The sequence below is a fragment of the Trypanosoma conorhini genome (assembly GCF_003719485.1).
Source record: "Trypanosoma conorhini strain 025E chromosome Unknown Tco_14.4_contig_00160, whole genome shotgun sequence".
NCBI lineage: Eukaryota > Euglenozoa > Kinetoplastea > Trypanosomatida > Trypanosomatidae > Trypanosoma > Trypanosoma conorhini.
The window spans coordinates 19,285-33,013 of record NW_021704248.1 but is presented as its reverse complement, the minus strand read 5'-3'; the positions used below and the strand labels follow the sequence as shown (position 1 = coordinate 33,013).

Here is a 13,729-nt window from a genome sequence, read left to right as displayed (position 1 = left end):
ACACTTCTACGTCTACTAAAAATTACTACGTTTTTTTTTCTTTTTCTTTTCTTTTTGTCTTTTTTTTGTTTTTTTTTGTTTTTGTTTTGTTTTGTTTTTTTCTTCTGGTGCGAGTCTTTCATGAGTGTCCCGTTTGCTCGTTGCGCGCCCGCTGCCGCCCAACGCCCCCCCCCCCCCGCCACACACACACACACGTCGTTTGACTGGCGCGGCCGAATGGGCAGTTTGTCCGCCGGAGAGGCAATGGAGTGGCGAGCAACGTTACGAGCCAAAAAAAATGTCGAAGCGTGGCAACGCATTGAAACGAAGTAGAGCGACCTTTTTCCAGTGTTTTTCTTTTCTTTTTTGCGATATGACGGACGCGCGTGGTATTAAAATTTCTCGTGAGGGAGAGGCGCGGCACGAAGCGAGGAGCTCCTCGCCCTTTGCGCCGCGCAGCCACGTCCTTCGCTCCGTCTGCGCGCGGGTGCGTCCTCGCGGTGGTGGGCGTCCGGTGCCGTTCGTGGCACGCGGGGCCCGCAGCAGTCCGGCGGGGGGACGTCGTCGCCGTGGGCGGGGAGGGGAGAGGCGCAAAGGCGAGGGCGTGTGACACACACGTGCGGCGGCAGGGAAGAAAAAAAAATGTGCAAACAAAACATCGCTTGTCAACGGAAAAGGGGAGTGGGGCCTCAGCAAAAAGAACCTGAGGAGAGAAGCAGAAGAAGAAGGAAAGAAAAAAACTTCACATGAAGGGGTAAAGCGAAGGAAAGAGGGACTCTGGGGGGAGGAAAGCCAGTCCCCAGTTCCGCGACATCCACCGCAGTCGTCCGTGGTATGTAGCTGATGAGGCTGGGAGCAGTATATATATATATATATTCTGAGCCGTGGCTTGTGGCCCAATGGGATGCGCTGTAACTTTTTGGGACGAAGTTGAGAGGGATGCATACACACAAGCGACCCCCGGCAGCTTCGTGCTAGGGGAGGAGAGGCATATGAGGTAACAACAACAAGTAACAAATACAAAGAAAAAAATGTTACTCAGCGGAAGAAATAAATCAGAAACATATAACAGAGTCTTGTGGGGAAACACCAAAGCAAGGAAACGTACCAAAAAGGTTCTATTTATTTGCAGATTGGCGTGAGCTACGGTGGGAGGGAAATGATAGAGATGTGAGGATGAGGAGCTGAGCGTGTTTATGCGCAAATAATTAATGACCCACCACCAGAGAAGAGTGAAATATAAGTAAATCCGTAAAATGGGCACGCAGACATGAAGGATGCCTGGCAAGAGCAACGACGAGGTAGTATGATGTAAGTAGCAACGAAAAATTAGTGCATGATTGTTAAAGCACACACGCATACAAACAACAGAGAACGCAACTACGGGTAAATGAATGTGGCATTGGGAGCCATTTGCTATGTTTATAGCAGGTACATCGACACAGTTAATTGCGCCTAAGTACACTGTCTCTTGTTGTCTGTTGTTCCTTCTTCACTTGGGCTAAGAGCAGTCACCACCTATGAATGTGCTGTTGTGGGGGCGGCTTGCAATAATTTTGGCAATGTGTCGATCTCTTCTGTACAGGTGTGTGTGCAAGTTCTTGTCATTGGTCTCCCAGCAGCAGCTCTGACTGGGTAGCTTTAAATGACCTCCCCGTTGTGTTTTTGCTCTAATCCGCGGGGAAGCGCGGAGGTGCCGACACAACAAGGCCCCATCAGACAAATTGCATCCACACCCACTCAGATGAAATACAGCGACAATAAGATGAATAACCCCCCTCCCCCTACTTATCTTTCTCTTGAAACTAGTTAAAGGAAGGAAAAGAGCGAGACAACGAGAGAGAGGGAAAGAGAGAAAGAGCGAGAGAGAGAGAACAGTTTTCTGGAGGCAAGAATAATAAAAGGCGAAGGAGTGAGATCAAAAAAAAAATAATAAGAGGAGGAGGTAAACACAAGAACCATCTCGTGAGATGTATAAGGGTACTTGAGAAGGCAGCCGGGTTTGCAAGTAGCAGAGAGAAAAGGAGGGAGACGTCGGTGGTTTTGTGGTGTATGTGAGGAAGCTTTTGTGCTAGCCAAGATTGATAGAGGTGGGTTAAAAAAAGGGGGACCAACCATGGCTTCATAACCGAGACGGTCTTCGTTTCTTTGGATCCACGCACCACATCTCCGTCGTTTTTTTCTTTTCTTTTCTTTTCCTTTCCTCCTCTTTGACTCTTGCCTTCCCTGACCCCCTTGCACTACCTACTCCGGCTCAAAATGTGTTGCTCGTATCCACGCTATTTTTGTGTCTATGTGCGCCTCTGCCTCTGTGCGCGTGTATGTGTCTGTGGTGTGCGCATGACACTCTCCGTTGGAGCCTGTTTCCAAAGCTCCTAAATCAATTAGCTCTGAGCCTGTACTGCTTTCGTTACCCCTTTATTTTCTCTTTCTTATTTTTGTCTTTGTCTTTCTCCTGCGTGTGCGTGTGCGTGTGCGTGTACGTGTGTGTGTGTGTATGTGCCTGTTGCCCACTGTTGCTACGATGTTGCTACTATGCTGCTGTATGCTCTCGCTAGGGTCGTGTGGAAGGCAGTCGCGGCCCACACATAGACGCACTTATTCACACATATCCACCCACGCCTTCTGGCGTGGCCGTTGTGGGGATTATTTCGTCTCCAGCAGCCTTACGTCGATGGTGTGTAGTTCACAGCAGTTACGGTTGGGGTGCACAGCGACGGGGTTAAGACAGGCGGTGGCACCACCGAGGGGGTTTCGCGGCGATGATCCACTAACACGGTGGTCCAGAAGGCTGGTGAGTGGTTGGCCAAAACGGTGTCTGCATTCTCATCTATGCGTCGGCCTTGAGGGGTGTACAAGCGCCTTCAATGCGCTCAATTCTATTCGCACCTGTATGCACTTTGGGACCACACTCCCTCCTTTTTTTCTGTCACTGAGCCGCGTGGAGGACATTCACTTCCTCCGCCCCCGCTGCGCAGCTCAGAACGTAGAAGCAGCTGATGGAGCGGAACCGGGTGTTGCGTTGCGTCAAGTGGCCCGCTTTGGCGAAGGTGCCTTTTTGAATTCCCCCTCACTTGGGCAACTTCCACTGGTGGCGCTGGAGAATTACACAAACCGGTCGGAGAGCATTCTTTCCTGCCGCTTCCCCCCTGCGGCGCGCCTTGTCGTTGGTCATGAAAACAATGGCGTAAGCAGGAAATACATTGACGAGCTCGACGGGGCCGGCGGGAAGAACTGTCGTGCCGAAGTGGTTGTGTACGTCCCACAGTATGGAACAATAAGTTCACTTAACGTGGTGACATCCATGGGTATCGCCCTCTTCTACGCCACTCTGGATGCCCACTACCCATCGGCGAGGACCCTGGTGAGTGATGCGGAAGGTGGTAAGAGCACCGGTACGAGTAGTGAATTGGAGGCCCTGCGTGCCTATCAGCGCTTCTTCCGTCAACGGCTCCCCAGCACCGCGGCTGAGTGCAGTATTTTGCGTGTGGACCAGCGTCCCATTCATCCTTTCTACTACAAGAAAAATGTTTCCACTATTCTCGAAATGCATCGTCAGTTTCGACAGCTATTGCTGCAAGTCTGCTTGCAGAGAGGCTTCACTGCATCACCTGGACGCTTTGGGTTATCTGTGCTCTATGAGAACGAGCGCGATCAGCGTAGCCTCGGTGGCATTCTTCGTAGTGCCAACGCCTTTCTCGTGGATCAGGTGCTGTACTTTGGGAGGAAAAAGGTGAATGTCGTGGGAACGGTGGGAACGCAACACTACACCCCGCCGGTGTACTTGGGAAGCTCCATCAGCGACGACAGCGGCGATGCGGAGGGGTGGGCGACTAAGCTGTTTCAACGCGTCGAGGCGGCAAACGGTGCGGCTGGCGCTTGGTGGTTTTTTGACTGCGGTCATGCGTTTCTTTACAGCGAGACTGCCCATGACAAGGTGGCGCTGGAGGAAAGGGAAAGGATGAAGATGAGAGCCACTGCGGAGGCATTGAGGTGGTACAATGCGCACCGCGGCGATCCGGAGTTCAACATCAGCCTTTGTGACTCCGAGGAGCGACTTCGTGAGGTGGCACAGGGCGGGGTAGTGCTCCTTGTGCCGCAGGAAGGAGTTCTGCCCCCGTTTCATTTGCTGCGGCGCTGCCAAAGAATTTTGACCTTGTTGCCGAACGGAGACCAGCTGGAGGGCACCGCTGGGCTACCCGTCGCTGTGGCTGGGGGAATTGCTCTGCAACGCCTCAGCGCGGTGATGCATCCGCGGGTATTGATCTTTTAATATCATTTGCTCCTAGGTCGCCCCTTGCGTCTCTCAGGCTACGCTCCGCCTGCTAAGTGTCACGTGTGAATAACGGTGATGGCGTAACTATATTTGTTTGCGAATAATACGCACATTACATGCCTTTTTGTGCATGGGCATTAGGCAGCTCACATTGAAGGAAACGCTGAGGAACCAAAATGGTCAATGCATCGTCGTCGCCGGTAGGCGTCTTTGGCGTACCTTTATGTTCCTTTTTTCACCCGTTTATTTATTTTTTATTTTTCTCCTGCTGTTTGTTTGTGTTTCTACCTTTTTCCATTTCTTTTTTCTTTTTGAAGCGCCCTTGCAACCCGGACGCCGTTGGCACTCTGCTTTAACAGCATAGAGAGGCGGAGAGCGGAGGGAAAGAGGGAGGCACATCCGCGCGCGAACTCGCAGTGTGCGCGAGAGGGAGCGAGGGAGACAACGAGGAGGGGGTGGGCGGTAAAAGGGCGAAGGGGAGGAAAGCTGCGTGCGTGCGCGTGCGAGGCAGTCGCCTGCATGCGGGTCTCATGGACAACGAAAAGTTGATTTGGGCCGGTTTCGGCCTTCTCACCATGGTGTCCTTCATTTGCCTTCAGGGTCCCCTTTTTTCTTCACACGGCCGTCACCCGACGCAGCAGGGACGCGGCGACCGCACAAATTCGAGGCGGCGCCATCAGACGTCGTCGTCCGTTGCGCCCTCTGACCGCGTTGGCGCTTCTACAGGCAGCCGCGTGTCAAGAAAGGGGCCCGCGAGCAACGGCCGTTTGGACACAAAAAAAGGCGATGTTGCTGCTAGACACCAAAGCTCTTCGCCGCCGCCGCGGAAATTAACTGCAAATTTTTCTCCTATAGAAATGGGCCTGTCGCATCCGTCTCCGCACAGCAGTAACTTCACTGCGTCCTTGCTCACTGCGAGGCACACGGTGCCCAACGCGCAGGCTACACACACAGGTGCCACACAGGTAGAGAAGGGGAAGGAACAATCCGTGATGACGCGTTCAACGCAGACAGACAACGGCAACTGGGAGGATTTCTGTCGCTTTGATGCTCTCAGCTCAGCTCCGGCTGGCGCCGATCCGCTTGGGTGTATTAGCCCCATCGTTAGTAAGGGCAAGGACGTTGCCTCGCCGATTACCCCTGCGGCGTTGTATTTCAGTCCACCAGAACGGGGGAATAGCAGGCCTGGCCCTCCGCTTCCACTCTCTTTGGAACTTCGTGTCGAACTGGAGCTAAGGAAACGCATCGAGGTACTGCAAACGCCTTCGGTCGGAGCCAAAGAGTGGATTGAGCTGTACAACTTCGTCACACGCCTCCCTCGCGGTGTGCTCCAGTCAATTTGGACGAAAAATTCCATTGGGTTTCCCCTCCCCCCTACGTCTCCGCCGCCAGGTGCCACAGTAGACCCATCGAATGACGGAGTGGATCCTCTTTGGCGGCTTCAGGATCATGTCTCGCGCCTTGTGAAGGATGCCTCCTTTCGACCTCCAAGGAATGGCCAGTTTTCCCTTTCAGACGACGGGGCAAGTGTTCTTTGGTGTGCAAAGGAAGGGAAGAGGGCGGAAGGACGGGGCAGATTTGCTCACGTTTATGTCTCTTCAAGCGAAGACGAGGAGGATGAGCAAGATGGCGGCGCCGACGCCGGTGTCGTTGGGCGTGTTGAAAAGGTACTATTGGATTGTCGGCACGCGAGCATGCACTCCGCCTCAATGCAGTTTCCTGAGGAATCTACGCTGGCCGCCCCTGAGCCGGTGGACCAACTCCAGGCGGCAATGAGCAATCCGTTTGAGGAGCAGGATGTGGCGACGTTGCTCCGCAGTTTGGTGAACCTACGCAGCCATGCCTCGTTTGACGCGCTGCGATGCAGTGGCATCGATATCTCCTTTTCCGTTGGTGTAGCTGATGCCATGAATGAGGCGCAAAGGTTGCTGGATAGAGCCTCCATAAGGATGGCCTCCGTCGGACAGGACATCTCGCAAACACTGCAGACCCCGCCGGGGTCCCGGCTGATGTCGCCAGCCCACCGGGGTCTGGGACAGGAAGCAAAGCCGGTCCAGGGGGAGGACCCCCTGACGCCGTCAGCCGCATGGCGTCCGGGACTTGGTACGCAGATGGGGCCGCGGTCTGTCCTCTCGCCACGGCACAGCAAAAAGTTATATACTGAGCGCTCTGCACCCCGTGGTGGCGCCACCACGCATGACTTTGATTGTTTTCCGTACGAACAGCACGACGCCCCTTGTTTCCGCCAAATTGCGCATGAAAACGCTGCCGCAGCAACGCCTCACAACGAAGAGCCGCACTCCTTTGTAAGGTTTTTGACCGCCTCAACAATTCCGTCTGCCGCTTTGGACGAAAATGAGCGGCAACGCGCGCTGTTTGGGAGGTCTAGGACGCAGACGGTTATAGAGCAGGTCTCGAATCTCTCCTCTGAGAACAACACTAGCGCCGGGGGGCGACTGAGAAACAACGTCTTCAACCGCCTCTACACACCTCCCAAAAAAGACCCCAAAGCGTCCTCACAACCCATTCCACCACTTTCAGGAGGGAAGAAGGCCCCTTTTAACGTTTACGTGTGATCTTCCGCACACTCCTGGAGCCGTGTTTTGTCGTTTGAGTTACCGTTGTTGTTGTTGGTATTTCCTTCTCGGTACTCGTTTGTGTATTTTTTTTCTTTTCTGTGGGTGTGTTTGTTGGTTCAGGTGAGGCGCGTGGTGGGCGCATGCAACATCACCACGAAGAGGGACTTTCGTGTGACGAGGAGGAGTGGCGGTGCCAGACGCCTTCTTTTGCACCCGAAAAATGGGCTGCATGCCCGTGCATTGCGGCCCTCCTCCTCCTCCTCCTGCTTTTTAAACTGTTTTTGAAATTCACAGCCACACGCCTTAATGCGCTGCGCGGAAGAAAAACTCCAGTAGGGATAGGGAACACGAGTGGGTGGCGGCTGTGGGACGATGCGTTCTCTCACTCCATTGTCGTTTTGGTTTTTCTGCCGCGGCGTCTCTTTCGCATCTTTCTGTCGTTGTGCTCTTGTCGCCCTCCTTTTTTGTTTGTGTACTTGCTTTTTCAGGGAGCACCAAACCGCAGGAGGAGGAGGAGGAAGAGGGAACAACAACAGCACTTTCTCTTCTCCAAGGTGTATGCGTTGTAGCGAGGGAGGCGGCTCTGTGTTTTTGCTGCCTCACAATTTATTATTGTCTGCTTTGAGAGTCTATTGAACGAGGGGCGCCGTGCACGCAGCACGCAGACTCGGTGTGCGTGCGGGTGTGTGTGGGTGTGTACGTGTGCCTGTGGGGAGTAATGAGCCACGTCGAGCATCTCGGAATAGCCTTCGCGAACATCGTGTACGCCTTCTTGATCACCATCGACACCGATGACTTTGAGGCATTCATCTGCCGAATGTTTGAGCGAGAATCTCGCGAAAAGCGGGTGTTGATTGCATTCCTCATGAAAAAGAGGGCGGCTCATTTCCCGTTCGTGGCGGATGACGTGCGTGATGCAGAGGACGTGGAGCGGGAGGGGAACCGCTGCGCCACTGACGGGGAGCAGGACGGCGAGTGGCAGGAAGTGAAGTCTCTGAACGAAATGTCAGATGCACCCGTGGTGGGGTTTCTGGAGCGAAATATGGCAATCAACGATGTCGTGGCGCAGCTCACCGTGGTGCGAAACGCCTTCTTGGAATGTATCTTAGGGGTCCCAGAGGACGGTTCCTTCGCCGCGTCCACCACGCTGCATCGCTCACTGCAACAGATTCCAAACGTCTTTTTGAACACGGCGATGGATGGCGTAGAAAAGACTATCATGGAAGTTGTTTCATCTCTCTGCGGCGAACTGAAGCAGAAATACCCGCCAAACTTCTCTTCGCACTCATTAACGGCGTCTGTTCGCGGCTTAAGGAGCGACCTCCCTGCTCAATGGGACCGTAGTCACGCTCAAATGCTCGGTAGTGCAGTGGAGCTTATTTGGGCGTATAGTTTGGCCTTTATCTTCACTGCGGATGACTTTGCCCGTATTCGATGCGGGGGTTTTGTAAAGTGCAGCCGATTCCTTTTGCGTGACCTCTACAGGCCGTCTGTGGGCGAGGCAACAACTGGCTTTCGTCCCTCTCTTTGTAATCTGCCACCCGTCTTTTTTCTCTCCTTGAATCTTGCTGTGATGCTGGAGAATCACTTTTACGATGTCCTCTCATCGGGGGGCCTTGTGACGCGTCCGTCAGACATGCACCTTCTGCTGCTGAGCCGCCTGTGCTACGGATTTCTCTCCCAGCTGGATGAGGCGTCGAATGAGGATCTTTGGAGGGGGTTGTTGAACACGTGCGTGTCTGTCATGAAAGAGGCACGTCGCTCCTCACAAGGCTGGGAAGACCTGGATTGGGGCAATCTCATCCAGGAGGTCGATCCCTCTCACGCCACCGCCGACCCTGGACTGCTGGTGCAGGAGCTGGTGTTCATTTGGAGGCGACAACAAGGGTGGTGGGGAACTTCAACCGACGGAGTGTCGCAGGTCACGGATAAGCTGTGCACAGCGAGCCTGCCCATTTTTCTGATGAAGTGCCGTCCAGTTTTATTCTCTTATCGCTTCAAGGGGGCGATAGATGTTCTCTCAGAGCTTTGTGGGCTATCAAGGATGGGCGGCGGGAATAAAAGTGAGAGGGCAATAGTGGATCATGTTGCCGGCTTGTTTAGTTACGCGGTGCAGTTGTGCCATACATTTACCTGCCCTGCCGGGCCGCCTGGCCCACTCCACGACCTTTTTGAGCTTCTCCGGGGGATGGTGCTGCTTTCGAAGCGGGAGAGGCGGTTAAAAGAGGTGGTGACGCTCGTCCTTTCCGGGTGCCTACTTTCGCAGTCAGCTCCGTACGGAGCCTCCCACGCGAGCCGATGGTCGCAAGAGTGGGAACAAACAGAAAAACTGGTGGATGGCTTACTGGAGGAGGTTGACAGCTGGCACAAGGCGAAACATGCGATCTGTTACTCCCTTTCACTGGCAGCTCTCCTTGGCAGATGCTCTCTAAAGGAGCTGGAGCGGAGGCTACCGAAGTTCTTTGCCACAATGGAGTCGTGGTTTGTGTCGGCCAACGACATGGAGAGGACTGCCATTCTTCACGCCACTTTGCACGCCGGTGGGTTGCTCTGTGACGTCTGCGCCAGTCATGATCTCCACTCCCCGTGCAAGTGGAACAAGTCCATCATGAGCTTCTTTGGCTCCGTGGAAAAGGTGCTGCAAAACGTGATTGGCTCCAAGGGCTGGAAGGACACACCGTACACTTATTCCTGCATCGAGATTGCCTCTGATCTCTTGTTGTTTGCACTGCAACAGGAGCCATTTCAGTCCTCCGCGCTGCACTGGCTGCTTAGGCTATTGGACGCTAAGGCGAAGACAAGGGTGCTCTCAAAGAGTGCCAACGGCACTGGTATTACCCGTGGCCGTTTGATCGCCATACGCACCATGTGGGCTCTCTTTGAGTTGTACAACTGTGGAACTTTTTCTCCTGTGGTCCACCAAGGAAGTACCGCCAAGGATATTTTGCTGGCCTCCACCACCACGGGTGAAAACAGGAGGCGGCTCGGCGCCATGTATAACGCACCCCTGGAACAAAAGTCTTCTATAAAGGAGAGAATCATTGGATTTATTGCGCTTCAAGGAACCTGTTACCGGCCTGTGGTGGCTACTGTTGAAGCTCTTGCTATTTTCTGGCGCGGGGGCAGCCTGAGAAATGTGATTTGTTCCTTGAAGACGCAGGAGGAGGTCCGGCAGGGGATCAATGAGCTTCGTGAGGCCGCTTTTAGTTATGCCCGACAACTCCATACCAACGAGCGTGCCGAGGATATCGCGGAATACACCCATCAGCTGGTTCCCATTTTTATGTTGGCTCGTTTTTGGGATCCGCCGCAGGTGCTGCTGGAATGCGGCCTTGTGCTTCCAAAGCTGCTGATGGGGCCGAAGACGCCGCTGTATGAGGTGGTGGCGAACGTTGTGTTTCCCTTTTATCTTCTTAAAACGGATGAAAAGAGCAGGTGGAGCTCGGCGCTCGCCCTGTACCGACTCGTAGAATGCATTATTGTGGAGCTGGGGAACGATGAGGTTGGCCGCGTGGCACGCCTGGTCGAGTACGTGCGATTACACTTATCAAACCTGCGGGATAGGATGGAGTCCCTTGTGAATGAGGACCTGTACGCCCAGAAGGCCGAAGGGGATGGGGTGCCAAGCTGCAGCTCCATTAAGAGAGACTCTTTTGATAGGGAGGAGTACAAGAAGACACTTGCCGCTCGTCGCGCCAAATGGGCTTGGCTTTTGGATGTTTTGGAAGTGAGTCCGCTGCGTCCTAAGGAGCTGGGCTCGTCACAGGGCTCACAGGACTGGTGCGCAGTGCAGGCGATATGCAACATTGCCCTTATTGATCTGCTGGAGGGACTGGCCGTTGCCTTATTGGGGCACACAAAATTGCAAGTGCGTCGAACTGCGTTGTTTCTGCTGGAGTTGGTTTCCTCACTTTTGCGATTGCAGCGCCTTCATTGCGGGGGGACAGCCCGAGTACCAGACAATCCCCTCCTTGATGGCGCACGTTGTAGCCTATATGCGCCGCTGCCGTCTGCAGGCAACGGGGGTGGACTTTCGTTGTGCACCGACGAGTTGATTTCTCCCCGTGTTGCTGTGGCCGACATTTTTGGGGAACTCGGTGAACAGTTTGAGGAGATGTACGTCTCGAACAAGGAGCGCTACGTGCCGCTTGCGCATGTCCTCGACAGAGGGGTGCCCAGCCTGGCAGGCTCCCTGTATGAGAGGTTTGCCGAAGAGACACGACAAGGGATGGCCGTGGATGACTGGTCCATAGCGAGCAATTCCCTCCGCGAACCCGTTTCCGCGCGTCCAGCGGCGGTGGGGCCCGAAAGCACGCTTGTCTCCACGTCGTTTGGCGCACATTGCCTCTCAGAGGATGGAACCACACCACACTTCGTCTTTGTTTCCACCACCGCACTGGCGCTTCTCATGTATGGCTACCGCCCAGGATCGGCGTTGGTGCGTGCGGTGTGCGCCATTGCTGGGGAGGTGGTGGAGAGGGGATCTCATCGGCAGATGGAGCGTAATTCATCCGTCTGGGAGTCTTGCTATGTGCTCCGCTTTCTCCTCCTCTGCGTTGATAATGTGAAGTCCTCTCCGGATGCCAACCGGCTAACACGTGGGGGTGAGCGGAATCGGGCGGGGCATCAGCAAGGCGGGAACTCCACATTTGCGGGAAGGGCCAACGAGTTACAGGAGGTGAACTGTTATATTTGTAATCGTCACGCGGCGTACCAACACCTGATGGAGGCCATCACGGTGCCGCTGCTTGTGCATGAAATTAGTGCAGATAGCGCCTTAACATACTTTGTGGACATGATGCAGTATTTGCTCCTCGGGCCAATGGAATACGTCGCGACGGGGAGCACATCCCTTGTCACTTACTGTGGGATCATGGACAGCAAGCACCCCATCCTGGTGGCGCTGTTGAATATGTTAATCGCAGGAGGCGGCAAGACACGTCGAGCGAAGCAGACGATTGTACATATCTGTTATGCCGTTTTACTGCCAATGGTTCTTGTCATCAGTCGTCGTTACTTTTTGAAACCTCCCTTTGTCCCCGGTTGGAAACAAAACACGGTTGCCACGCAGCGTGCTGAAATGGAGACTATTCTTCAGGGTGTTATTGATGGACTGCTGCTGGGCGAGCCCCATAGCAAGGACCACGCGGCGGAGGAGGAGAGTGGGCGCAGCTTCTCCGTTGAGGCTCTGAGTCGCATCGTGTGTGAGGGAAACGGCGTCTCCGTGCGATCGTGCTTGTCGCTTCCCTCGCTTTCCTCCGTTACGGCGCAGAGTGACGGCAGGTCGATGGTGGTTCAAACTGCGCTAAGCGACGTCACCTTGAGAGTCTTTCTTCGCGGCATTCTGTGCGACGTGATTGCGCTTGTATACTCCAAAGATGCCAAATTCCTGGAGCCGCATTTCAAGGGTAAATTTCTCACGAAAGTGCTCTACTCACTGACGTACCAGGTGCGTTGGTTCCTTCAGGGAAACGCGCGCCATTCAGGGAGAGGTTTCGGGCAAAAATTGCCAAGGAAGATGAATGCAGTCATGGACAAGAGCATTTTCGCACTACAAACTGTAGTTTCTTCGCTTGAGCAGCCTACACTTCGCCGAGGCCCCTTGGAGCATGCCTGCCCTATCATTAACACATTTGGTATAACGTTTTTCCAGTGGTTACAGGAATCCTTACCAATCGACTGCAAGAGCTTGGAGACGCACACGCCGAGCGTGTTTGGGCTTGCGGTCACACTTTTGGTGGCCGACGCTCCGTTGCGTGATTCAGTGATTTTTGTACTTCGTCAGCTTCCGTTAGGCAGCCCTGTGCATCGCACCTTTTTTTCCATTATTGTGACGGCGTGTACGGCAAGGTGGGGTGGGCGAAAGGGGCCTATGCTGACGCATAGGTGTCATGAGAAGGCGTACTTGTCCTGCGCGCGCTCCGTTACAAGTAATGATGCACCTTTCACCTACTCTGCCACCAGCTGGAGAAGTGATGTGGTTGGCCTGGAGCTGAAAACTATGGGAAGTATTATCTACTACGCCTTGGTCTATCTTTATAAAGACGAAAGGTTTGGGTACTTCTTTGATCCCACTGTGCAGTCCAGGGCGTATGACCTGCTCGTGCTGCTTTGTGGGGAAGCCCCTATTGAGCCAATGGCAGACCCGCTGGATGACTGGCTGTGTTTGCTGATGAAAACATATCGCCAAGGCTCTGGAGAGGGGGAGGCGGAAAATGGTCTTGTACAGTATCTTTTCTTATTGGCCAGCGAGGATATTCTCTCGACGGGGTGCAATACCTCCAGCGCCCTAGAGCGGCAGCGCATAGCCCTAAGTCTGCTTTCGTTCTTTTTGCGGCGGGTGCAACCAACGGAATCCAACCTGCGCACTGTGCTTAGTGTTACACACATCTGCCGGAACACGAGCTCCGAGCTTGCCCTCGCCACGCTGTGGGGTGGATGGATTGCCTACGAGGGACGGGAAAGGGAACTCTTCGTCTCCATCCTGGTGGGGTCCCCAATGGACTTGGCAGACAAGCGTCTGGTGACGCATTACATTGACAGCTACATCAATCATGAAATGACACTGCGGGGCAAAGGGCACGATGGGAAGCTAGACGGGCGTTCACGTGGGGCGTACTACAGCTTTCTCCTCTTCTCACTGTACCAAATGCGGCTTTTGCGTGACGTCGTGACCCGTACCGAAGAGAGGGTGAGTGCAAATATGGAGCTAGCAGGGGAGTCGCACTCAACATTTGCGGTGCCGGGAGATGGGTGTGGGCAGAGTTTCCTAGCGTGCTCTTCGACTTCCCCCAGCCCCCTGAATTCGCCGACAAAAAAGAAAAGGAGGTGAATTCCAAGTCCAAAGGCAGGTTTTTGTGGATTAAGGAAGAGAATATCTGGCGCATTTCGCTGA

At 54.1% G+C, this 13,729-nt stretch overlaps 3 protein-coding genes across 3 annotated transcripts, besides 12 other annotated features; all 3 read left to right on the top strand.

Annotated features, from left to right (window-relative positions):
• Positions 1-30: 30 nt before the first annotated feature.
• Positions 31-104: a sequence feature (A-rich).
• A 569-nt stretch (positions 105-673) lies between these two features.
• Positions 674-717: a microsatellite.
• A 121-nt stretch (positions 718-838) lies between these two features.
• Positions 839-855: a microsatellite.
• A 1,296-nt stretch (positions 856-2,151) lies between these two features.
• Positions 2,152-2,191: a sequence feature (A-rich).
• A 74-nt stretch (positions 2,192-2,265) lies between these two features.
• Positions 2,266-2,311: a microsatellite.
• An 89-nt stretch (positions 2,312-2,400) lies between these two features.
• Positions 2,401-2,435: a sequence feature (A-rich).
• Positions 2,436-2,473: a microsatellite.
• Positions 2,474-2,488: a sequence feature (A-rich).
• Positions 2,489-2,653: 165 nt separating this feature from the next.
• Tco025E_03514 (methyltransferase) lies at positions 2,654-4,252 on the top strand (the record flags this gene model as incomplete). Its single annotated transcript, XM_029370432.1, has 1 exon — positions 2,654-4,252. The coding sequence occupies one exon, from the start codon at positions 2,654-2,656 to the stop codon at positions 4,250-4,252; it is 1,599 nt and encodes a 532-aa protein (XP_029229459.1).
• Positions 4,253-4,498: 246 nt separating this feature from the next.
• Positions 4,499-4,568: a sequence feature (A-rich).
• Positions 4,569-4,785: 217 nt separating this feature from the next.
• On the top strand, positions 4,786-6,831 carry Tco025E_03513 (uncharacterized protein; the record flags this gene model as incomplete). The annotated part of the gene is made up of 1 exon (XM_029370431.1): positions 4,786-6,831. One exon carries the CDS (start codon positions 4,786-4,788, stop codon positions 6,829-6,831), a length of 2,046 nt encoding a protein of 681 aa, XP_029229458.1.
• Positions 6,832-7,081: 250 nt separating this feature from the next.
• Positions 7,082-7,102: a microsatellite.
• A 235-nt stretch (positions 7,103-7,337) lies between these two features.
• Positions 7,338-7,358: a microsatellite.
• A 146-nt stretch (positions 7,359-7,504) lies between these two features.
• Positions 7,505-7,545: a microsatellite.
• Positions 7,546-7,552: 7 nt separating this feature from the next.
• Positions 7,553-13,666, top strand: Tco025E_03512 (uncharacterized protein; the record flags this gene model as incomplete). The annotated part of the gene is made up of 1 exon (XM_029370430.1): positions 7,553-13,666. One exon carries the CDS (start codon positions 7,553-7,555, stop codon positions 13,664-13,666), a length of 6,114 nt encoding a protein of 2,037 aa, XP_029229457.1.
• Between the last annotated feature and the right edge of the window lie 63 nt (positions 13,667-13,729).